A 22,567-nucleotide genomic window follows, 5' to 3' on the forward strand; every position below is an offset into this window, starting at 1 on the left:
AAATTGAACTCATCTCAATCATAAAATATTTAATCCTTTATTCAACCAATAATATTGTTATACAGATTTATAAAACCATGTCTCGTGTTATAGTGAGAGGCTTACCAAAGTATTATACCGAGGAAAATTTGAGGAATCATTTTGGAAAACAAGGTGAAGTAACAGATGTCAAATTAGTTAAACAAAAAAATGGAGAGTCAAGAAGATTTGCATTTATTGGATACAAATCTAATGAGTCAGCTGAAAAAGCTGTAAAGTTTTTCAACAGATCCTTCATTGATACAGCAAGAATAGACGTTGAAGTTGCAAAATCATTTTCAGATCCAAATGTTCCTATATCATTTAAAGAGAAAAGAAGAAGAGATAACGAGAGATTAAAAAGACAACAAGAAGAACTAGAAGAGCAAGAGGAAAGAATGGCTAAAAAACAGAAACATAAACCTAAATCATTGATAGATCAAGAGATGGAAAATGATCCTAAATTTAAAGAGTATATGGAAGTAATGAAACCTTCACATCAAGTTAAATCTTGGGCTAATGACACAATAGCAGATGGATCAGGTGGTCCTTTGAACGAGGATTTAGAAAGAGCATTAAACGGAGAAGTAACCAAATCAAGTAGTGATTCATACAATGTGATCGAAGCCAAAGAGAATGAGAGTGATGACGAATATAATGACTTTAATGAACTAAAACATGACAACGTAGAACAAGCAGATGAAGTTATAGACGAAGAAGAGGAAATGATACCATTGAATGAGTTGGATAATGAGCAGGCGAGAGATACGAATGTTTCCGATATGGATTGGTTGAAATCAAAAAGTATACGTATAAAGGAAAATGGTGAATTACCAGAAACAACCGAAGATGTAAATACAGGTACGGCTGATGAAGAAGAAATAGAGGAAACTGCAATAATACCCAAAACTCAGGAAGAGCAATATCTTGAAAAGATACAGGAGACTGGACGTTTATTTATAAGAAATATTCTGTATGACGCAACTGAGGATGATTTCAAAAATTTGTTTCTGAAATACGGTCCATTAGACGAAGTGCATGTAGCTGTTGATACAAGAACGGGTAAGTCAAAAGGGTTTGTATATGTTCAATTCACTAATACCGAAAATGCCGTCCAAGCATTTGAGTCCCAAGATAAAGAAATATTTCAAGGAAGACTTCTACATATATTACCGGCGGAGAAAAAGAAAAGTCATAGACTAGATGAATTTGATTTGAAAAATTTACCTTTGAAAAAACAAAGAGAATTAAAAAAGAAAGAACAAGCCGCTAAAACCCAATTCAGTTGGAATAGTCTTTATATGAATACAGATGCAATCATGGATTCAATGGCTGCAAAGTTAGGTGTCTCGAAGTCACAATTAATCGATCCTGAAAATTCAAGCTCTGCAGTCAAACAGGCTTTGGCTGAAGCTCATGTGATTGGTGATGTTCGAAAGTTTTTTGAAGATAAAGGTGTTGATTTAACAAGTTTCAACAAGAAGGAAAGGGATGATAAAATAATTTTGGTAAAAAATTTTGCATTTGGTACCACAATCGAAGAATTGGGAGAGACTTTTTCGCAATATGGACCTTTGAAAAGAATGATAATGCCACCAGCTGGGACAATAGCTATCATAGAGTTCAAAGATGCACCAAGTGCAAGAGCGGCATTCACAAAACTAGCATATAAAAGATTTGGTTCTAGTATTTTGTACTTGGAGAAAGGACCAAAAGATTTGTTCAATCGTGAGCCAACTACATCAGAGAATATCACGGAGAAGAAAGAACCAGAAACAGAAAATGTCGTTGAAGTTAAAGCGTCAGTTAACGATATAATGGGTGAACCACAAACGGAAGAAGATATAGAAGAAATTCAAGGATCATCAGTCTCCATATTCGTTAAAAATCTTAATTTTTCAACTACAGTGCAACAACTAGCAGATCTTTTCAAATCGATACCAGGATATGTTACTGCAACTGTTAAAACGAAACCAGATCCAAAGAATTCTGGTCAAACTTTGAGTATGGGTTTTGGGTTCGTTGAGTTTAAATCCAAAGCACAAGCCGAGGCAGCTATAAAAACATTAGACGGTCACGTTCTAGATGGTCATAAATTACTATTAAAATTATCACACAAACAATCATCTAACACTAAATCCACTACTTCGAAATCCAGTAGATCAACAAAAATACTCATCAAAAATTTACCATTCGAAGCCACGAGGAAAGATCTATTGGAATTATTTGGTGCTTTTGGACATTTAAAATCTGTTAGAGTACCTAAAAAATTTGATCAAACAGCTAGAGGTTTCGCATTCGTTGAATTTAACTTATTAAAGGAAGCTGAAAATGCTATGAAACAATTAGAAGGTGTCCATTTGTTAGGTAGAAGGTTAGTAATGCAGTACGCTGAGAAAGACTCAGAAAATGCTGAAGCAGAGATTGAAAAAATGACCAAAAAAGTTAAGAAACAGGTTGGTACTCAAAATTTGGCTGCTGCTAGAGTAGCTGGGAAATCTAGAATTGAATTGGAGGAAAAAGAAGATGATTTCGGTGATTTTTGAAACAATTGAAATTTTAATAATTAAAACTTGAGACTTTTATTGTAATTGTATACTTTATTTTATAGTAAAGTGATAGCAACGTCTTCAAATTCCTGTTAAGTGTTTTTAGAATAGGCCAGAAGAATCAAATTCTCTTCATTTTTATATTCGTCATATTAAATGAAATACTGGTGGTAATCTTGAATTTTCTATCACTTTCTATATTTTTTGGATTAAATTGATGTTTCGCAACAATTACAAAAAAAAATATTAAAATTAAATTTACCATTCACACTTAGATATTCGAGACTCAAGCACCATGTTTCAATCTTTGAAGATATATTTGAAGCCAAGTACAAGTCTAAGTCGAAGGTCTTTTTTCAATTGCAATGGTAATTTACTAAATACGATACGACAACAATCTACAAAACCTAAAGATGTTAAAATATTAAAGTCATCAATGAATCCATGGCAAAGGATGGATATGATGAAACGAATATTAAACGAACAGATGCAACAATTACAAAACTCGCCGTTGTCAAGATCGCCTACTTGGAAGTCTTACAACCAGTATTACAATAGAACTAGTTGGGATAAATTAAAGAAACCTTTATTGTTCACCATTGCATTTTGTGTTGGTACAACATTTGCAACTCCATATTTAATTGATTACACACCCTTATCAATCTTTAAAAAATATCCTCAATCGATAATATGGACCATAATTGGATTAAACGGTATAGTGTTTTTCATGTGGAGAATTCCTCAATTACAAAGATTTACAATGCAGTATGGAATATTATTTAAAGATAATATACAATCTCCTTGGACTTTATTAGGTTCTGCATTTTCACATCAAAGTTTTGCTCACTTTGCGATAAATATGCTTTGTTTCCAATCATTTGCAGTTACTTTGGTTGCCGTATTAGGAGTATCTAATTTCACAATACTTTATTTGAATTCAGCTGTTATATCATCATTTGCATCAATTGCTATTCCAATGCTTTTAGGAAGTTCATTGTCAGTTGCATCATTGGGTGCATCAGGTGCAATCTTTAGTGTATTTGGTTGTTTTTCATATCTTTTTCCAGCATCTCCGGTTGGACTTTTTTTCATTCCTGTACCTGGTGGAGCTTGGGTATTATTTTTGGGGACCGTCATTTGGAATGCTGCAGGAACTGCTTTAAGATGGGGAACATTTGATTATGCTGCTCATTTGGGAGGTTCCATAGTCGGTATTGCTTATGGATACTACTTCAACAGAAAGAGGAAAGAGCAAATTAGGAAGAGAAGACTTATTTTAGATTTCTAAATTAACTTGTTTATATCAACTTGGTGAATACCCAATATTTATTAGATTTTAGATTAAACAAACGCTACTTTCTTTTTCTTATGTTTTGAAGAATCATCTACCTCATCTTCTGCTTTTCTTGCTGCTTTAGCATTCTTCCTCCTACTTGCTCTGGCAACTGATGCTTTACTTCTTAATTCATCTTTCTTACCATCTAATTTGTCCTTCTTTTGTTGTTCTTTTCTCTCGATTTCTTGCCTCTTTAAATCTCGTATTTCCTCTAATCTTCTTGATTTCTCCAACTTACTTTCATTCACTTGATCATATTTATCATTTATACTCTTCACTAGTCTATTCATAGTCAATGAATCATTATCAGCAACAAATTTTTTACCTTTTTTACCTCGTTTAGCTTTAACACCAGGCACTATCGCCCTATTCAATTCAGGAATATTCAATTGTTCTTCTTTATATTCTTTTCCATTTTTAGCTCCATATAGCCTTATTTTAGCTTGTTGTTTTTTAACTTGTAATTTAGATGGTTTTTTAACTTTTGATTTTGGTGTGAGTTTTGGTTGATCCGCTAGTAAGTTTCTTGCATATGAGTCTGAATATACTTCTGATTCATTTTCTCTAGTTTTATTTTGAGTTTTATTCCTTTTAGCTGTTTTTGATTGTCTAGGAGCCATCTCTATAGTATGAAATATATGGTAAAGATGCTGCTACACTTTATTGAGTGTGGTTTTTGTATACAAAAAGAGATGAGACAAAAAAGATAAAGTACTCACATCAAATTTGAGATATAGAAACATTTGCAATTTTAATACTATGAACCCTAAATGCTATACATTTTGATATGATTGAATCGTGAATGAATTTCAAAGATGAGAGATTTGTTATATATGAGATCTTGCTGGAGATCGTATAGATTTCTACTTAGCTTTTCATAAGATTTTCTCCGCTGTTAGAAACAAACCTAATTTTTTTGCAGTTTCTTTCCTAAATTTTGAAACTACATAAAACATACAAATGTAATGCAAAATTTTCCTTCACCACATGAAAATCTTGCATGTACTCAGCATGTCATCGTGTTTTTAAACCTTGGATGCAATTGAAAAATGGAATTGAAAATGATGCCCACTCTTTGTTGATAAAACAACAATTTTAGGAGCTTTGGCTTTAATAGTCCATTAATAGACAATTATTTACAACATTATAGACTTCAACTTTCTACTTTGCATACATAATCAATCAAAATAGGTTCCAAATTCAAACTGATAAAGTTTAGACTTCATTCATCAATTTTAAAATCCAAAATTCAATTAAAATTAATACCAAAACCAAAACATTCACCTCATGATTCTTGTCCAATATGTTTAGATGTATTTGGTGAAAAAGTAAGGTTTTTAACTTGTTTACATCATTTTCATATTGATTGTTTAAAAGTTTGGACTCAATATTCTTCAACTTGTCCTACTTGTCGTCAAGAAATGTGTATATTGAAAATTTGATTTGGATACGAGAAATTGATGAATGAAGTTTGAAATATCTTCCTTAACGATTCAAATAATATTCCGTTCTGTACTAGTGAGTAGGTAAATAAACTCCCCAGCACCATCGGTTAATGTATTTTAATATCAAAGTCCAACTCATCAAATTACCGCTTAAGAAATCGGTGTTTCAAATCAGGGCTACATTGCAAAAACTCGAAGGTTTGAAAATCTCCGAAATATCAATTTTACATTTCATTCAACTTCTTTCTTTATTATTCAACTCACTTAGGGATGTTATTAACAATTTTCAGGATTTTAAATTTAGTTTTACTTGGTAATGGATTATATAAATCATTATCAACAAAGTTACCACCTCATTTAGTTAAATCAGGACATTTTCAATTTCTTACAAATTGTTCATTATTAACTACATTGATTTATTTATTTTTCGCTACATTCGGATTTCAACCAAATTGGCTTTATAATTTATCAAGTAATTTAGAATTTAATGTAATATTTTCATATTGGACAATGGCTCTTGTGTTTCCAAAAATGGTTGCAGAAGGAGAAGTTGATCGTGATTTATTTATGGATTTACAAGTTCATGCATTTCCTTATTTATATTTAATTATTGATAGTCAACCAAGTTTGTCAATTATGAAATCTTGGGTTTTAACTTGTTTATATGTTTTCATTTATTGGGTTTATTTTGAGTCGGAATGTGGTAAGCATGTGCCTGATGGAGTAAGTGGATATCCTTATCCATTTTTGAAAGGGAAGGGTATGGTTGAAAGGTTTGGATGTATGGCTATATTCGCATTCATTGCATGTATGAATTGGTTTGTTTTAAACCTTAGAAATCAATTGTTTTGAGTTTATAGGTTTTCTAGATACATTCGATTAAATTGGTTCTACAAATGTAAATAAAGTTTCAAAAAATATAAAAATTCATTTTGATAAACTAGTACGACTAAACACTATTCAAACTTAACCTGATAAGATTTTACCGACTTCAATTGATTTTTCATTTCTGTCTCTAACATCAATTGATGGTCTATTCAACATAGCTTCTAAAGCATCAGAGTATGGAGCTTTAGTATCAACAGGATTATTAACAAATTTAACTGATGTCAAGTAATTATTGTAGATATCACCATTGTAATGTCCAATCAATGAATGAATGAAGTTATCTGGTTGTTCAAATGAATCAGTTAAACCAATGACATATGGTCTTACTTTCAAACACAATTCTTGTGGATAAATTGAAGTAATGTATTTAGCAACATTTGGTTGAATTACACCAAATCTAATAAAATCACTAATGAAAGGACTTAAAACATTAGTTACATAGTATAATTTTAAAAGATTTTCTAAATGTGGTCTTGCTGGTGATTTAGCTTTAATTTGAGTTTCTAATCTGTCAATAAAAGTTTCTAAAAGATAATGATGACATCTTAATTTTGATAAAGTAACTCTTTGAGCTCCAATAGCATCCCAAGTTTGATGACTAATTGGAATTAAATCCACAGCAAATTTTGAAATTAATGCAGCAATAGCTTTTAAAACTCTTTCAGGTTCATCAACATGATCTTTAATTCTAATAACAGCTTTTTTATTTTTAGATAAAGTTGGAGCATCATTAAGAAATTCTAAACTTGAATCTTTTAATTTTCTACCATTTAAAATTTGTTGAACAGTTTTAATAATAGTTTTACCAGCAGACATTGCTAAAACATTATTATCACCTTCCCAAGTAGTTTGAACTGACCAATCATTCCAAGTTTTACCAAATGCATTATATGAAGAATAACCATGACCACCACATGATTGTCTACATTCACTAATTAATTCTGATGCTTCCCAAGTTAAAGTAGATTTTAATGAACCTGAATCAACAAACATTGATTTTGTTGAAGCAATTGTATTTTTTAATAATAATTTATCATTTTTAGCTAATCCTTTATCTAAATTAGCTAATAATTCATTATGTTCAACTTCCAATCTATCAGTTCCAACTGCTGCTGCATAAGTTAAAGCTAAATATGGTAGTAATCTTCTTTGATGTAATGTATAATCTATTAATTGAGTTTCTTCAGAAGCTCCATCTTTTGCAAATTGTCTTCTACCAACTGCATATCTTAAAGCAATAGTAGTAAATCTAGCACCAATTCTATAAGAATCAGCAGCCATACCTACTCTACCTTCCAATAATGAAATATAACTTAATTGTTCTAATGGTGGTAAAACAACATTACCTTGACGATCAACTTTACACCATCTTTGTAACATAAAAAATCTTGGAATTCTAACTTCAGTAAATTGAATCCAACCATTATCAACACCTTGTCTACCCATTTTAGCACCAATATCACCAACTGCAATACCTGGTAATAAATTATGTTGTGAATCTCTTAATGGTACAACAAAAGTTTTAACACCATAATCAATATCTTTAACAATTAATCTTGCATAAGCAACAGTGTGAGTAGCTGAATGAGCAGCACCACCAATCCACCATTTAGTAGCACCAATATGAGGAGTATCAATAATAAATTCATCAGTTTCTGGATCAAAAGTTGCTGTAGTTTCACAACCAGCAACATTTGAACCATGACCTAATTCAGTCATACCAAAACATCCATACATTGATTTAATTATACCATTTTCTTTAGTTTTAGCCCAATAATTATATTGTTTTGAAGTACCATTACCTTTAATACAATTTAAAAATAAACCTAAATTAACTAAAATTCTAATACCTAAAGAAGGATCAATAACTGTCATTAATTGTAATCTTCTTCTAAATTTAGCATAAGGTTCAGTTTCAATATATTTTGACATTTGATTAATTCTTTCAGCAACTAATTCTCTTTCATCTTTTTGACTAATATTAAAATGTTCAGGTCTTGTTTGTAAAATTGGATCTCTTTCAATAGATTGATAAAGTCTTAAAATTTCAGTTGATTTTTTTTCATTACCTTCTAAAAATTCATGCATTTCTTTTAAATCCCAATCAGTTCTTGATCTTTCTTTTGCAATATCTTCTCTTGGATTTGGAGGAGGTCTTGAACTTATAACATTTTCTGTAATTTTTGGAGTAGTATCAGGATCTTTTTTAGTTGGTTTATTTAATAATTTATCTGAAATAATAGCCATTTTTGTTGATTAATGAGTATATTTGAATAAGAAAGTAAAGTAGAATTTAAAATTGGTTAAATAGTTTTATTAATATATTGGAAAATAAGTATAATTACAAATTAATTTAGTATAAGACAATGTGTTCAATATTAAATTTTGAAAAATTGTTTAAAGGCTAAAGTTGTAAGAATAAAAAGATTAAGGGAGAGAAAGCGAGACTTAAAATATTTTGTGTTATTTAAAGGAGTTAAATAATATTTCATTCTTTGTTCGAGTGGAACTAATAACACTTTAACTTTCAATGACTACAAGGATCTATCAATAAGTTGGTTTAATAAAAACATACTGTTTGTCACGGATCTTGAGTGCAAAGTGGTGTACATCAACTTGATCGGATAATCAAATTTGATATGTGTAGGTAATGGTTATTCTTTTATGTTTAATCTCAAATTTTGTGGGGAAGGAAATTTTTATTCTCGATTTAACCGATGAAAAATTTGAATTATTATTGTAAGAACATAAACATAATAATAATACTTTATTTTTTATAAAGTCTTTGATAAAAGCCATCGACTTCATAATTTGTAAAATGATATGATTTAATCATTTGTTCTTGCAATTCATCATACGATCTATTTTAAAGGTTGGCTTTTTTAAAGTTTCATACTTTAATTTATTCTCCATAATCTAATTTCATATGTAATTTTGAAGAATAAATTACGATTGAAGTCAACTTAACAAATATGCGTTTAAAACTACAATGCCAAAAGACAGTATCCACTTAATACCACCTTCGTCGTCATTGTATCAATTTGTTAATTCCGAACAGACATTATGATACAAATATACTTCGATCCTCGGTGAAAAAATTCAAAAATTAAAGCGCAAATCATGCGTCTTAATTTGAAATCCGGGGAAATATAACGTCTTTTTTATGTCTGAAAATTCAATAGGGTATTGATATAAAGTCCAAGCGAATTGTTTTCAAAATCCTATAGGGTCTTGAAATATCAATTTTACTTCTCACTGTTTTTCATTGGATGAAACATCACAATTTTCAAACTTTTAACTGATTTCATGCTAAATTTGCAAGTATTGGAGGTACTTTACACATTGATTGCAGATTTGATTTCCATTCTTTGATTTCAATGCAAATTAATAGAGAATTAAGCAATAGCCAAGCACAGAATCTAACCTCTTCTATGGATACCAGCAATAGTACTTTCATTAACCTTGCATAGAGATTGTAAAGCAAACTTTTGGTTTTAAATTGTTTCAATTCTCAACAGCTCGTTCTATCATATTGTGAATTCGTCATGAACTTGGTCAAGACTTTTGATTTTTGGACACAAATTTTGGTTTTTTTTTTTCTTGTAATCAATATATATTTAAGCATAACTATAAAATTATAAACTTAATCTATATAAGGGACACCTGTGCACATGGTGTCTTAAGCTCTGGTGGATCAAAAAAGAAAGTATATGCTAGTTATACCTAAAAAACCACATGGAATTGATTGTGTGCATCTATGTTTGGAATTATTTTTGAATCTATGAATTATTGGAATAATAAATTCTTACCTTGCATTATTTCAAACCATCACCCATGAACTTCAATCTGCCTTGTTTCAAGGCTGGTCACGGGTATGCCGTCGACGTACTTTTGTTAGTACATCCTCGAGGTAAGAATTTATTTTGGTGATTTGAAATTTATTTAATTGGCAATTTCCTATAACGAATTTTATAGACCTGTTCACTCTGAACTGTTGATCATTCCATAATTGTAATGTTTCTTGACACTCGAAGACATGATGCTTCAATGTGTCTTTACCTGGTAATTCACAAAAGCGGCAGGGAATATTTCTTGAGTTTGAATATAGGGGATAATGGGAATAATACCCCAATACAAAAAAGTGGTATGTTTGAAGTGATCCTAGGGGTTTCTTTTGTTTTTGGTCATGTGTTTGTAACTCTTAATAGCACCTAAAAATTTTTTTCCAGAAATTACTCCTGGTAGCTTAGTTGGTTTAAAGCACAAGACTGTAATATGTTTTCCCATAATTTGTAATCTTGGGATCGGGCGTTCGACTCGCCCCCGGGAGATTAGGTAGATCTTTTCAAAGTCTTCTTTTTTTTAAAGTTATATCAATCGTAGAGAGTAGAAACTATTTTGACAAATATGTACAAACTTATGATTTTTATGTCTTTTTGATATATTTAACAAACGTAGAAGTAGAAGAGTCACAAATTGTTCTCCTATTATTCATTGATTAAAAGTCTGAATAGTCTATGTAATTTTTCTATATCAAATTTCCAATTCCTTAAAATTTTGTTTTTTACAAATTGTATTACCATCACTATCAATATATAAAACATCAGGCCCATCTAAAGCAATCATTGGACCATTCAAATCACATATTAAATTTGGATATTCATATTTAGTATTAAACTCTCTTCTTTCATCTAAAGTAGGATTAATTTCATAATCATAATTACTATCTTGATTTTCTTCTAAGTCCAACAGACTATTTATTGTTTGATTATTTTCAATTGCTCTCAATGCTATAAATGTTGATAAAGGTATATATTGATTTTCAAAACACCATAAAAAATACATTGTTATCATAGGTAATGGAGCTATAAATGCAGCACAGATATAAGCTTGTTGTAATGCTAATGTTCCTACCATTGTTATTTGAAAAATTAAAAGTCCTAAGATTATCCGTCTGAAAATCATCACTAAAATTTTACCTGTTGAATGAGGTGAGTGTACACAAGCATATAGTAACAAATATTTATTAACTCCATACCCAATGACAAAGGTTATGAAAGCACTGAATAAAATCTTTGATGATATGATTGAGTAGCTCAAAGTAATGATGAACAATAATATTGGTTGAGGTAATTGTAATCCAAAATTGAATTCAGGTGACTTATACAAATTTAGATAATCTCTTGGTGTTTTACAAGAAAATATTGTTTTCCATGAAAATTTAATCAAGTTACCTAGTAGTAACAATTTGAATGGAAATATAGCTAAACCTTGTAAAATTATGAAGTCAACATAAAATAATGATAAATCACGTAATGATTGAGCCAAATCATAAGCTATCTTAGTAGTATCACTCAATGAAGCTGTTCCAAAAGTTGTAAAAACCAAAAATAAATTAACAAAAATATAAAAGAAATTTTTAGCTATTGATGATAATTCTTCATCACTATTTGATGAAAAACCTTGCTTTTTCGATATCCAAACATAAAAAAATGGAATTACAATGTTTAAAATTGTGAATAAATAAGTTGGTAATAATCCAGTTATGACAGTTTTTAACCAATGATGTGCTTTTATTGCTTCACCTAAAGCTGGCCATATTTTACTTATACTTTTAGCATTTAAAAAACTAGCAATGTATCTAACCGGGAAAACCAACAAAACACTTATTACCCCTATTAATAAAGTTACAACAAAATTTCTTGAATTTCTTTCTTGTCTAGTTAAACATAAATTATCCCATCTAATATCATGAGGTGCCGGTGCTAAACTTGTAATAAGATGATTTACTTTTGGATCTAATACAGCTTGAGCCAACATTTGAGCTTGAGCTACTGATTTCATAGTTAAAAATGCACTTGATGTTGGAGCATATTCTTTTCTTCTTGCTTTTTCAATTTGTTTGTCAACAATCCTTAACTTATCAGTGTAAAAGTTTATAGCATCAACCCGAGGACCAAATAAACCAAACCAACCCTTTCGGAATTTTGGTCTTAACAATATATCATTGTTTTCCAAATATAAATCATTTATAGAATTCAGATTTGATGTAGCTTCAACAATTTCAGTAATTTGTTGAAGTATAGTTGAGCTAACAGATCTTGCATCATCATCAATTCGACTATTGCTACTTGGCATGTTAATCAGTTCACCAATTGTGGGCAGTAAATTCACAGTCAATAAATCAGATTTATTTTCAATTCCATTTCTTTGGAAATATTCAACCCAATAAGTTTCTAATTTTTTCAAAAAATAATTCCTTAATTTGAAAAGTTTGTTCAAGTTTTGCCATTCCCTAACAACCAATACTGATTCAACTTCACCAATATTTAAGTTATTAATATGTCTCTTTAATGTAAATTCATCCCTCAATATGCCAGGTATTCCTGAGATTTTCACCGTTCTATCAGTTATAGAATTTTGACCACCAAGGTACTTTTGTCGCATATTCACCACTTTATCTGTTTCATCAAATAAAAAATAAGCAGTAACAAATGTAAAAACATAAGTGAAAATGGTATAAAGCCATAAATAATGTTGATATGTTTCATTTGGATCTAATTTGCTACCTGCTAAAGTATCTATTATGTGTATGCTAGTTCCATTGTTTTGATCATCATCATCATCAGGATAATCTTGATCAATTTTACCGGTAAACTTGTATCTAATTGGAGTAATAACTGTAATAGCTAAGATCAACATAACTCCAATAACCTTAATACACATTTTGAAAAATCCTAAAAACACAACAGCATCTAATCCTGCATGTTCCAATATTTCTTGTTCACTAATCTTAAATACAATTGGAATCCAACCAAATAATGAATTTGTTAATTTAGGTAAATTTTTTCTTGTTCTTGTTCCAAAATTTAAATGATTTAAATTTGCAACATATATTTGGGGATATTTCAGTCTTAATATTGAAAAAGCTGTGATGGCAAATATACCTAAAGATGAAGCAATTAATGCTTGATAATATGGCACCCTAGTTGAATGTGGTTTATATAATCGATCATCATTTAAAATACCAAAGTGATTGCCATCCGTTAATATATTGTCAATTGTCATATAATGTTATTAATTTGTTCATATGCAAATGATATCATGTAATTGAGATTTGGTCCATTTAGTCTAATTCTAAGTAAACATATCAATCGTTTAACTAAATTTTTTTTCCTCACAACGATTCTTAACACAAAACTCAAATGTAACCATTTTTATTTTGAGATCCTAATTACAACTAATATCTATTTGCAACGCGTCAAACTCAGGGAATGAAACTAGTAATGAGGTCTAATACAATCGGATTTAAGTTTAAGTTTTCAATTAAAGTGCTAAAAGAAAATAGTTTCTTCAAGAAGTAGTGAGCAATGTATAGACTTTCCATAAATAATTGATTTTGAAAAAATGGCTACCCGCTTGGATTTTCAAAGTCGATCCTCTCAATGACTGATGCGTCATGCAAACTACATTTATAAGCAGTCAATTTGGAACTGTAAAACAAAAACATCGAGCAGATTGAGGGATTGTCAAGATTTTATTTAAATCGTTTATTCTTACCAATTCTCGTAAAATACAAGCTACCAAATTTTGTATCAAATATAGACATCAATACGAAGCAAATAATTTGCAATTTCAAAATTGAGACTAATTTGTTTTATATTTTCCTTCCTTCCGGTCAAACAAGATAGTTCAAGCGTACGAAAAATTAAATTGGAAATTTTTTTACCACTCTCAATAAATTATTTGTTTATTCTCTATATACAATAAAAGGTATTAAATCTCAGCATTTTTATGTCAATATTTACGCGAAGAAGTATATGAACGTTTTTTTTTTTTTTTCATTATTGATTGTTTGTTAGATCGTGAAATAATCATAAAAAGGGTTTGTATCAAGTCAATCATTTATGTCTTAGGAGGTTTTACCTACTTCTCTCTCATCTGAAGCGGTATGTTGCGACTCGTTAGTTTCTTGGAGAACAGTTGATGATGAAATATCCCCTACTTCATTCGGCGAGCTTTGGAGTCGTTGGTTTTGATGTTCCTGCTGATACTGATGCTGATGCTGATGCTGATGCTGCTGCTGATTAAGTATTAGTGTATTTTGTTTCTCTATCAAATCTGTCAAATGTTTGAAATGATTAAGGGTCTCCGTCTTTAGGTTTTGTAGATCTTGATGCAAGTTTATAATTTGTAAATTGTTTTGAGATTGTTGTGTTATCAATTGCTTTAAAATTAAATGCAATGCTTCATTTTCCTGATCAATACTTTGTGATTTTTGCAAGTTACTATAGGAAGTGTCCAACAGTGGTCTATGTTGATCTTCCGTAGTTACATTACTTGAAGGTTTTTGAATCTGAGGCTCCAAAGTTGGCTCTGTCAAATGATTGTGTTGTTGATAATGCGAAAATGGATTTGAAGTTAACGAGGATGAGAAATTATGTTGGGGGTCAAAACTAGTATGCGAGGCTTGTTCTATTGTTTTATGTAGCTCCTGTTGATTGTGGTTGAAAACAGAAGTCGATGACGACGGAAGTGAATGTTTGTACACATCTTGAAAATTACCCTGCTCAATTGGTATATTGGTAGATGGATTGAAATGCGGCAATTGTTGATTTGGCAAATGAAGGTTCTCTGAAAAGTGTTGATGCTGATGTAACTGGCTATCTAGTGGTCGAGTGTGCTGGTGTGGTGTTTGTTGTAAATGATGTTGTGAAAACATGTTTTGATGTAATTCAGCTTTCGTATTCGTCTCCATTTCATGCATAGAATATTGACTTGTTTGATTTCTTGTCAAATTATCTAAATGAGGAATCGAAGTAGCTCCTGACGTTACATGCTCATTTGCATAATCTATTTGAGTATCCGCGCTACTGAACGACTCTCTAGTATCCACTTCATTCGATGCGGAAAATATTTCAGAATTCAAACGATAGGGATCTGTTGAACAGAAATTATTTTGATACATGAATTGCAAAATATTCATTATTAATTTTTCGTTTTCATTTAAATTGATTTCTGAAATGGATTGACGCTCATGCATCAATTTATTTTTTAAATTGGATTTTAAAGTTTGAAATCTATGATTTATGGTTCTGCTTTGAATAATATTGGAATTATATTTGGAATTGAATTCATTTAAAACTTTTTCCCACGTTCTAATTCTACTACCTCTGGTGAATATATCTTGCTTATATTTGTCAATTAATGATAATAGAAAATTTTCAGAATCATATGTAAATTGAAAATTACTTCTCTTGTTCGTAATTGTTGGATTATAAGATTCATTTGGATCATTTTCATCTTGATTCATGTTTTTCTAATCACAGTTTTTTCCCCACTGTTTAATATAATTCTGAGACTGCAATTGTCCCAGTTGATTTTAGTATCATTGAACTTTTTTATGGATATACTTTATATGAGATTATATATTTGAAATGTTATTACCGCCTTCTATATAAAGGAATTGTTTCAAAATAAATTGTTTGTAATTGAATGATAGTGTGCCAGTATTAAACTTCAAGTAATCAAAAAGAAATAACAATTATGTAGAAAATCAAGGTTAGTGCAGATTAGAATTTAATACAGGACGACTTAAAATTGCATCATGCACATTGTATCAGTAAATGTTTCATAACGATAATATAAAAATTTAACATCATCTACATTCCATACATTTTTTATTCCCGGTAGATTATCATATACCTTATCTCACAAAATCTTGCAGGTAATGAACCGATCAGTGCCAGTTGAACCCTGATAATTACAAAGTTTAAACATTTCTTCTTTTGTTTCATCACTTTTAATGCCCAGCGAATAAGTCCGTTTCAATTCCGGCATTGAACTATTTGTATTTAAGCAGATTATGAACGACAAAAGCCGCTTAATTTTTAGGAAAGACTCAAAAAAGAGAATGGTGCTGTTGTTACATACCTGAATGCCTACTTCATCAATTTGTTGATGAGTTTCTTTTAGGTGTTTCACAACAATTGTATCTTATCTAATTCAATCAATTGAATGAGGAATCTACCGACTGGAATGACAGCTATGGTTAGGCTTAGTTAGAAAAGACAGATCATGCTAAAAATATATTGATCATACATATTTCAATTGAATTCCGTTTAGGGGGTACGAATACTACCTATTTATATATGTAGCTGCAAAATTCCAAATTTGTCCAAATAACTCGTCCCAAAAGGGACATTGTCTGCAACAATAATCTGAAGAATTTTGTACCCCCCTTTCTTTTTTGGCAAATGTGTATGGATTATATTTTTGAACTAGTGAATGGAGATTCTTTACAACCTAATTTGACTGACAGATCATGACTTTTGAAAGTTTCACATTGTGTTCTTGTTTCAAAAATTTAAAGCTTTACGAAATAGAAAAAAATGATTATAATTTAAAATCCAGCCGATTTTGTATCACATCGACGGAAATTTAATTACTATTTAATTAATTTCTACCTCCAACCAGAACACTCTCGAAATTTCTACAGCTGAACAACATCATCAAGTATACAAATTTCAGAATTGGTTAATCCTGGTGTTTCATTTATATGCGTTTGCCCCGATTGAAAGTACAATGCTCATTGAAAGTGGTTTGTGCCAATGCTATCTTAAGGGTGTGTATATAATATGTGCAAACGGACTTTGTGTATAACTGTTGCTTCTTGCATGCTGTATATTAAATTTATCCTTTTTTACATGAAGCCTTACTTTCAATCAGCACATTACTAATACTTACCAAGCAAAGTCCATTCAAGTTCATAGACAGAAGTTTTTGGAATTTGGATCAAAAGTAGCAAAACGGATAACAAGAAAGGTTTGAGCTCTGCTTCATTAATATTGAATCAGGAATACCCCTGTTTTACATTCGTTTAGATCATAAATACAAAAAAGCAGAAGAACTCAATATAAAGTTTTGAGGTTAAATCGCTTAAATGTTTGATTTGTGGCTGATAACTTGTCGTACGCGAGAAATCGCTTGTTGGGTCAGTCATTACACGCCTTGGCCGATGATTACTGAAGCAAATCAAGCGAATGTTGGTCTAACTTTTGGTAAACCATTCGACTCTTTACTTCATTTGATCAAATTTGATCTTGAACCAAAAGGAGTCGGAATGGACAAACTAATCTGAGTAGTACCTGATTTCAGGAATCAAAGCTTTAGAGGTAATGATTAGAGAGTCTATTTTTTTTACTTATCGACTTGTTAATCAAGTCTTTTATATTCTATTGTTGTTCCAAATCATGCTTTCGCCGCCTAACTCTACTTAGCGATAGAATCTTTATACAAAAGTTATATTCCTATGCCAAACTGGATCAAGTACTCGACAGTTGGTACAGTCTTGCTAGGTCCCGTTGCACTCGCATTCAAGGTGTGGGCTAAATATTGGTTCTTCCTTACCCTGTCTTTCAAATTTTGTACAACTGCTCACTGATTTTATTTATTGTGGACTAAGTTTGACAAAGAGGAATTCACCCTTTCTGTTGATAAGACCTTTTTCGATGTGTCGATATGATTTCACAAGTTAGAAAAAGAGTATAGAATATTAAAGCATATGATACGAAACTTATTCGTGAAATTTTATTTAAGACTCTTCTTTCAAAAAGTAGTGAAACTTTATTAGAGACTCTTCTTTCCAACAAAATTCGAGATTGAACCCAAATTTTATCTACATTGAATAAATTATTATTAATTTTTTATTCAGTTGGTCGATATTTAAAGTAGATGACTTTGTAATACAATTGATAATGAAACGAAATGATTTTACTTTCCACAACCTGTTATATTGATTTCACACTTAATCGAATAAACCGAATCCCATATCGTCATCAGATTCTTCTTTTTCTTCTTCTTTAGCTTCTTCAGCAGCTTCTTCAGTAGCACCACCAGCAGCAGCTGATGAAGCACCGGCACCTGAAGAAACAGCAGCACCACCTGATGGAACTGAAGCTAATTTGGTGTTACCTTCAGCGACTAATTCATTAATATCTTTACCTTCTAAGTCTTTTAATAATGAGTTTAATCTTGATTCTTCAACTTCAATTCCAACTGATTCTAAAACTGATGAAATATCTGAAGCAGATGGGGATGAGTTACCACCTTGAACTAATAATAAATAAGCAGCTAAATATTTCATTTTAATGATTTAAGTAGTTGTATGGAGAATAATCACTTTTAAGCAAACAAACGGCAGACTATCCTTTGGTTGTATTGTAGTATTACTAAAATTAAATTTAATTTTTCAAATTTCGATTAGTCTTTGGTTAACGCATCTTTGTGAAAAAAAATCATATAAAACTACTCACGTGTGAACAGTTAGGGCTCAATGTGACGTGCTTTTTTGAAGGAATATAGTACTGAACAATAACACAAAAGCCAGCAGTTGGTAGCTAGAACTACTTCTAATTGTTTCGTACATATTAAAAAATGAAGAAACACATAGTTAATTTTTAACTATGAAGAGAGATTAGTGAAAAAGATTTTTATAATTTTCAATTTCAAACCTCTTTCATAGATTTAACAACAAATAATTATCATAGAACATGGTTGATGCTAGTATGTTAAATTAACTTATATGACTGAAATATAGACTAGACCGAATCAAGATGGACCTTTGAACTCATCATTCTATTGGAGATAAAGAAGAAATCACAGAGTAAAGAAATCAAGTAGAAATCAAGTTGGATTAATATTAGAACAAAATTACAACCACAAATGAAGGTGAATTTAACGACAAATATGAGATACATTTATAACCAGGTTCAGTCAATACCAAGTCAAGTCAAGTGAATTAATGTCATGTACTAACTTCAAAATTATAGCTGAAAAAAAGAAGAGAACCTTCAAACAATTCTCCTACAAAGGTGTTGATTTAAAAGATTTAGTTGAAATGCCAACTGAAGAATTCACTAAATTATGTGGTGCCAGAGTAAGAAGAAGATTTTCAAGAGGTTTAGATGCTAAACCAATGGGTTTAATTAAAAAATTAAGAGCTGCAAGAGCTGCTACTGAACCAAATGAAAGACCAGCTACTGTCAAAACTCATTTAAGAAATATGATTGTTGTTCCAGAAATGATTGGATCAGTTGTTGGTGTTTATAACGGTAAAGTTTTCAACACTGTTGAAATCAAACCAGAAATGGTTGGTCACTACTTAGGTGAATTTTCAATTACTTATACTCCAGTTAGACACGGTAGAGCTGGTAATGCTTCATCAAGATTCATGCCATTAAGATAAGTCCAACAATTCTACATTATTCACAACATCATCCTTAATTTCATCCACCATACCTACATCACTAACTTTAGATTAAATGGAGAACTGAAACTCGTATTTAATTTATAAATCAATTAAACTTTGTAATTTATAGTTCATAGTTAATCAAAACACAAATTTAGTAACGATTAAAACCTTTGTGGATTGCATATGTAAGGTTTATTCTCTAATTCTCATGTCGAATATTAGACTAAAGTTGATTTCACTCGTAATAATTTTTCAGTAAACAAAAGAAAAAAATAAAGAATTAAAATACAATTTGAGATCAATCAATTCATCAATTGACGAGATAATAAACATATATTAATAATGACTGAAAATAAATTCAATGCGGATACAGATGCATCTGATTTATTTGCAAGCTTGTCATTATCTAAGCCTGGTGAATCCAAGGAAGAACCAATTAAAAATGAAGAACCAATAAAGAAAGAAGAATCAAAACCGGAAGAATCAAAATCGGAAGAGACAAAACCAGAACAACCAAAACCAGAAGAATCAAAGTCAGAAGAATCTAAAAAAGAAGATTCTAAAGATGATACATCAAAAATAGAGACAGATACCATATCATCATCAACAACAACACCCGAAGATCCAAATCAAGATTCAAATTTAATTTCAACTAAATATGAAGTTCAAGTTAAATTAGCTGATTTACAAGCTGATCCAAATTCTCCATTATATTCAGTAAAATCATTTGAAGAATTAGGATTAAAAGAAAGTTTATTAAAAGGTTTATTTGCAATGAAATTTAATAAACCTTCTAAAATTCAAGAAAAAGCATTACCTTTATTAATATCAAATCCTCCAACAAATATGATTGGTCAATCACAATCAGGTACTGGTAAAACTGCTGCTTTTTCATTAACTATGTTATCAAGAGTTGATGAATCAATAAATGCTCCACAATGTATATGTTTATCACCAACAAGAGAATTAGCAAGACAAACAATGGAAGTTATACAAACAATGGGGAAATTTTCTAATATTACATATCAATTAGTTGTACCAGAAGCAGTTGATAGATCACAAGTCAAAGCTCAAATTATAGTTGGTACACCAGGTATAGTAATGGATTTTGTTAATAGAAGATATATTGATACAAGTAAAATTAAAGTATTTGTATTAGATGAAGCAGATAATATGTTAGATGCTCAAAATTTAGGAGATCAATGTATAAGAATTAAAAATAGATTACCGAGATCAGCTCAATTAGTATTATTTAGTGCAACTTTCCATGATAAAGTTAGAAAATATGCTGAAAAATTAGTTCCAAATGCAAATTCTTTAGAATTAAAACAAGAAGAATTAAATGTTGATGGTATAAAACAATTATATATGGATTGTAATGATATAAATCATAAATTTGAAGTATTATGTGGATTATATGGTTTATTAACTATTGGATCATCAATAATATTTGTTGAAAAAAAAATAACAGCAGATCAAGTTTATGAAAAAATGAAAAATCAAGGTCATAAAGTAAGTTTATTACATGGAGGATTAGATTATAAAGCAAGAGATTTTTTAATTGATGATTTTAGAGAAGGTAGATCAAAAGTTTTAATAACAACAAATGTTTTAGCAAGAGGTATTGATATTGCTTCTGTTTCAATGGTTGTAAATTATGATTTACCAACTACTCCAGATGGTAAAGCTGATCCTTCAACTTATTTACATAGAATTGGTAGAACTGGTAGATTTGGTAGAGTTGGAGTATCTGTATCATTTATTGCAAATAGAAAAGATTTTGCAATATTAGATGATATTTGTAATTATTTTAAAATTGAAATGACAAGAGTTCCAACTAATGATTGGGATGAAGTTGAAGAGATTGTAACAAAAGTTATTAAAAATAAGAAGTAGTTTATAGAGTAAGTAATCAAGGGTATTTTCTTTAATAAACGTTGATAACAGCATTAATTTTACAGAGTTTTTATAATTATTGTCTATCTACAAATTTGTTTATTAATCTCTTCTTTATACAGTTATTGCTTGTTTTGATCTTATTGGTAATCTTTTTATAACAATATCCCAATCAATACATTCCCAACAATTTTCTAAATAATTTTTTTTACCAAATACTCCATAATCTAATAAATAACATTTTGGTGATACATCAATATTTAAAATGGGAATCAAATTTTTATTTAAATAAGAATTTTCAAATTCTGAATCTTCAATTGATCCTAATTCTAATGGATTTTTTTGATCCTGTTCTGGATTCTGTTCTTCTGTGGAGCTACTATTTTCTTTTTGTAAATCTTTTAATCTTTTAATTTGTCCTGATCTTTCACTATCATCAATTATTCCACCATTATAAGTTGCAATTATTGATAAATTATGATAACTCGGTTCACGATTAAAATTTAATGAACTTATTACACCACTTGAGGCTGCAGATTTTTGATATTTTGACATTGTTGATTCTGCAACTACCCAAATATTTCCATCTCCCTTTATTGAATTACCAATATTTAAAAATAAATTTCTAAATTCTTGTATTGAACCAAATGATTGATTTAACCAATCTAATAAATTTTCATCTGTTGGTATATTACCAAATTTTGAACTAGAAGTTTTTAATAAATCTTTTGCCGTAGGTTTTATTATCTCTATTGGTTGATTTGCTGGTCTTATATTTTCAAAAAATTGAATTAAATTTAATAATTTTGATGCATTTTTATTTATTTGATATAATTCTGATTTATTTATACTTGATTTTATAATTTCTTTTAAATTCAAATCATATGAAGAAGAATTGTTGTTATTTAAATTTAAATTCGATTGTGAGATATATTGATTTAAATTTTCAATTAATTGTTGACCTTGTTTAAACCATAATTGATTTAATGTATTATTTGAAAATAATCCTTCAAAATTTGAATTTGTTGCTTTTAAAATTTCTAATGTTTTATTTACCGGTAATGAAGATAGACTTCTTTTTGATATTAGTGTTTTATACATTTAGTGATGATGGTTGTAAAAAATTTGGTTGCCAAATTAATTTGAAAAATTTTGTACAGTAGATATCTGTGATTTTTTTTTT

The 22,567-nt window shown here is 30.0% G+C and overlaps 11 protein-coding genes across 11 annotated transcripts; 5 read left to right on the forward strand and 6 right to left on the reverse strand. All coding sequences in view use genetic code 12, as the record gives it.

Annotated features, from left to right (window-relative positions):
- Window positions 1–77: 77 nt before the first annotated feature.
- Window positions 78–2,564, forward strand: KGF55_000369 (RNA-binding ribosome biosynthesis protein; the record flags this gene model as incomplete). Its single annotated transcript, XM_051758541.1, has 1 exon — window positions 78–2,564. The coding sequence occupies one exon, from the start codon at window positions 78–80 to the stop codon at window positions 2,562–2,564; it is 2,487 nt and encodes an 828-aa protein (XP_051617107.1).
- Window positions 2,565–2,862: 298 nt separating this feature from the next.
- KGF55_000370 (rhomboid protease) lies at window positions 2,863–3,855 on the forward strand (the record flags this gene model as incomplete). The annotated part of the gene is made up of 1 exon (XM_051758552.1): window positions 2,863–3,855. The coding sequence occupies one exon, from the start codon at window positions 2,863–2,865 to the stop codon at window positions 3,853–3,855; it is 993 nt and encodes a 330-aa protein (XP_051617108.1).
- Window positions 3,856–3,908: 53 nt separating this feature from the next.
- KGF55_000371 (uncharacterized protein) lies at window positions 3,909–4,523 on the reverse strand (the record flags this gene model as incomplete). Its single annotated transcript, XM_051758563.1, has 1 exon — window positions 3,909–4,523. The coding sequence occupies one exon, from the start codon at window positions 4,521–4,523 to the stop codon at window positions 3,909–3,911; it is 615 nt and encodes a 204-aa protein (XP_051617109.1).
- A 1,095-nt stretch (window positions 4,524–5,618) lies between these two features.
- On the forward strand, window positions 5,619–6,200 carry KGF55_000372 (uncharacterized protein; the record flags this gene model as incomplete). The annotated part of the gene is made up of 1 exon (XM_051758574.1): window positions 5,619–6,200. One exon carries the CDS (start codon window positions 5,619–5,621, stop codon window positions 6,198–6,200), a length of 582 nt encoding a protein of 193 aa, XP_051617110.1.
- A 114-nt stretch (window positions 6,201–6,314) lies between these two features.
- Window positions 6,315–8,483, reverse strand: PXP2 (Pxp2p; the record flags this gene model as incomplete). The annotated part of the gene is made up of 1 exon (XM_051758585.1): window positions 6,315–8,483. The coding sequence occupies one exon, from the start codon at window positions 8,481–8,483 to the stop codon at window positions 6,315–6,317; it is 2,169 nt and encodes a 722-aa protein (XP_051617111.1).
- Window positions 8,484–10,769: 2,286 nt separating this feature from the next.
- On the reverse strand, window positions 10,770–13,304 carry KGF55_000374 (uncharacterized protein; the record flags this gene model as incomplete). The annotated part of the gene is made up of 1 exon (XM_051758596.1): window positions 10,770–13,304. One exon carries the CDS (start codon window positions 13,302–13,304, stop codon window positions 10,770–10,772), a length of 2,535 nt encoding a protein of 844 aa, XP_051617112.1.
- Window positions 13,305–14,148: 844 nt separating this feature from the next.
- On the reverse strand, window positions 14,149–15,549 carry KGF55_000375 (uncharacterized protein; the record flags this gene model as incomplete). The annotated part of the gene is made up of 1 exon (XM_051758607.1): window positions 14,149–15,549. One exon carries the CDS (start codon window positions 15,547–15,549, stop codon window positions 14,149–14,151), a length of 1,401 nt encoding a protein of 466 aa, XP_051617113.1.
- Window positions 15,550–18,042: 2,493 nt separating this feature from the next.
- Window positions 18,043–18,381, reverse strand: RPP2B (ribosomal protein P2; the record flags this gene model as incomplete). Its single annotated transcript, XM_051758618.1, has 1 exon — window positions 18,043–18,381. One exon carries the CDS (start codon window positions 18,379–18,381, stop codon window positions 18,043–18,045), a length of 339 nt encoding a protein of 112 aa, XP_051617114.1.
- A 406-nt stretch (window positions 18,382–18,787) lies between these two features.
- Window positions 18,788–19,482, forward strand: RPS15 (40S ribosomal protein uS19; the record flags this gene model as incomplete). Its single annotated transcript, XM_051758630.1, has 2 exons — window positions 18,788–18,800; window positions 19,067–19,482. The coding sequence occupies 2 exons, from the start codon at window positions 18,788–18,790 to the stop codon at window positions 19,480–19,482; spliced, it is 429 nt and encodes a 142-aa protein (XP_051617115.1).
- Window positions 19,483–19,830: 348 nt separating this feature from the next.
- Window positions 19,831–21,384, forward strand: DBP5 (ATP-dependent RNA helicase; the record flags this gene model as incomplete). The annotated part of the gene is made up of 1 exon (XM_051758641.1): window positions 19,831–21,384. The coding sequence occupies one exon, from the start codon at window positions 19,831–19,833 to the stop codon at window positions 21,382–21,384; it is 1,554 nt and encodes a 517-aa protein (XP_051617116.1).
- Window positions 21,385–21,498: 114 nt separating this feature from the next.
- On the reverse strand, window positions 21,499–22,485 carry KGF55_000379 (mitochondrial 37S ribosomal protein mS43; the record flags this gene model as incomplete). Its single annotated transcript, XM_051758652.1, has 1 exon — window positions 21,499–22,485. The coding sequence occupies one exon, from the start codon at window positions 22,483–22,485 to the stop codon at window positions 21,499–21,501; it is 987 nt and encodes a 328-aa protein (XP_051617117.1).
- Window positions 22,486–22,567: the final 82 nt, after the last annotated feature.

The sequence above is a fragment of the Candida pseudojiufengensis genome (assembly GCF_024610245.1).
Source record: "Candida pseudojiufengensis strain CBS 10847 chromosome Unknown scaffold6, whole genome shotgun sequence".
Classification (NCBI taxonomy): Eukaryota; Fungi; Ascomycota; class Pichiomycetes; order Serinales; family Debaryomycetaceae; genus Lodderomyces; species Lodderomyces pseudojiufengensis.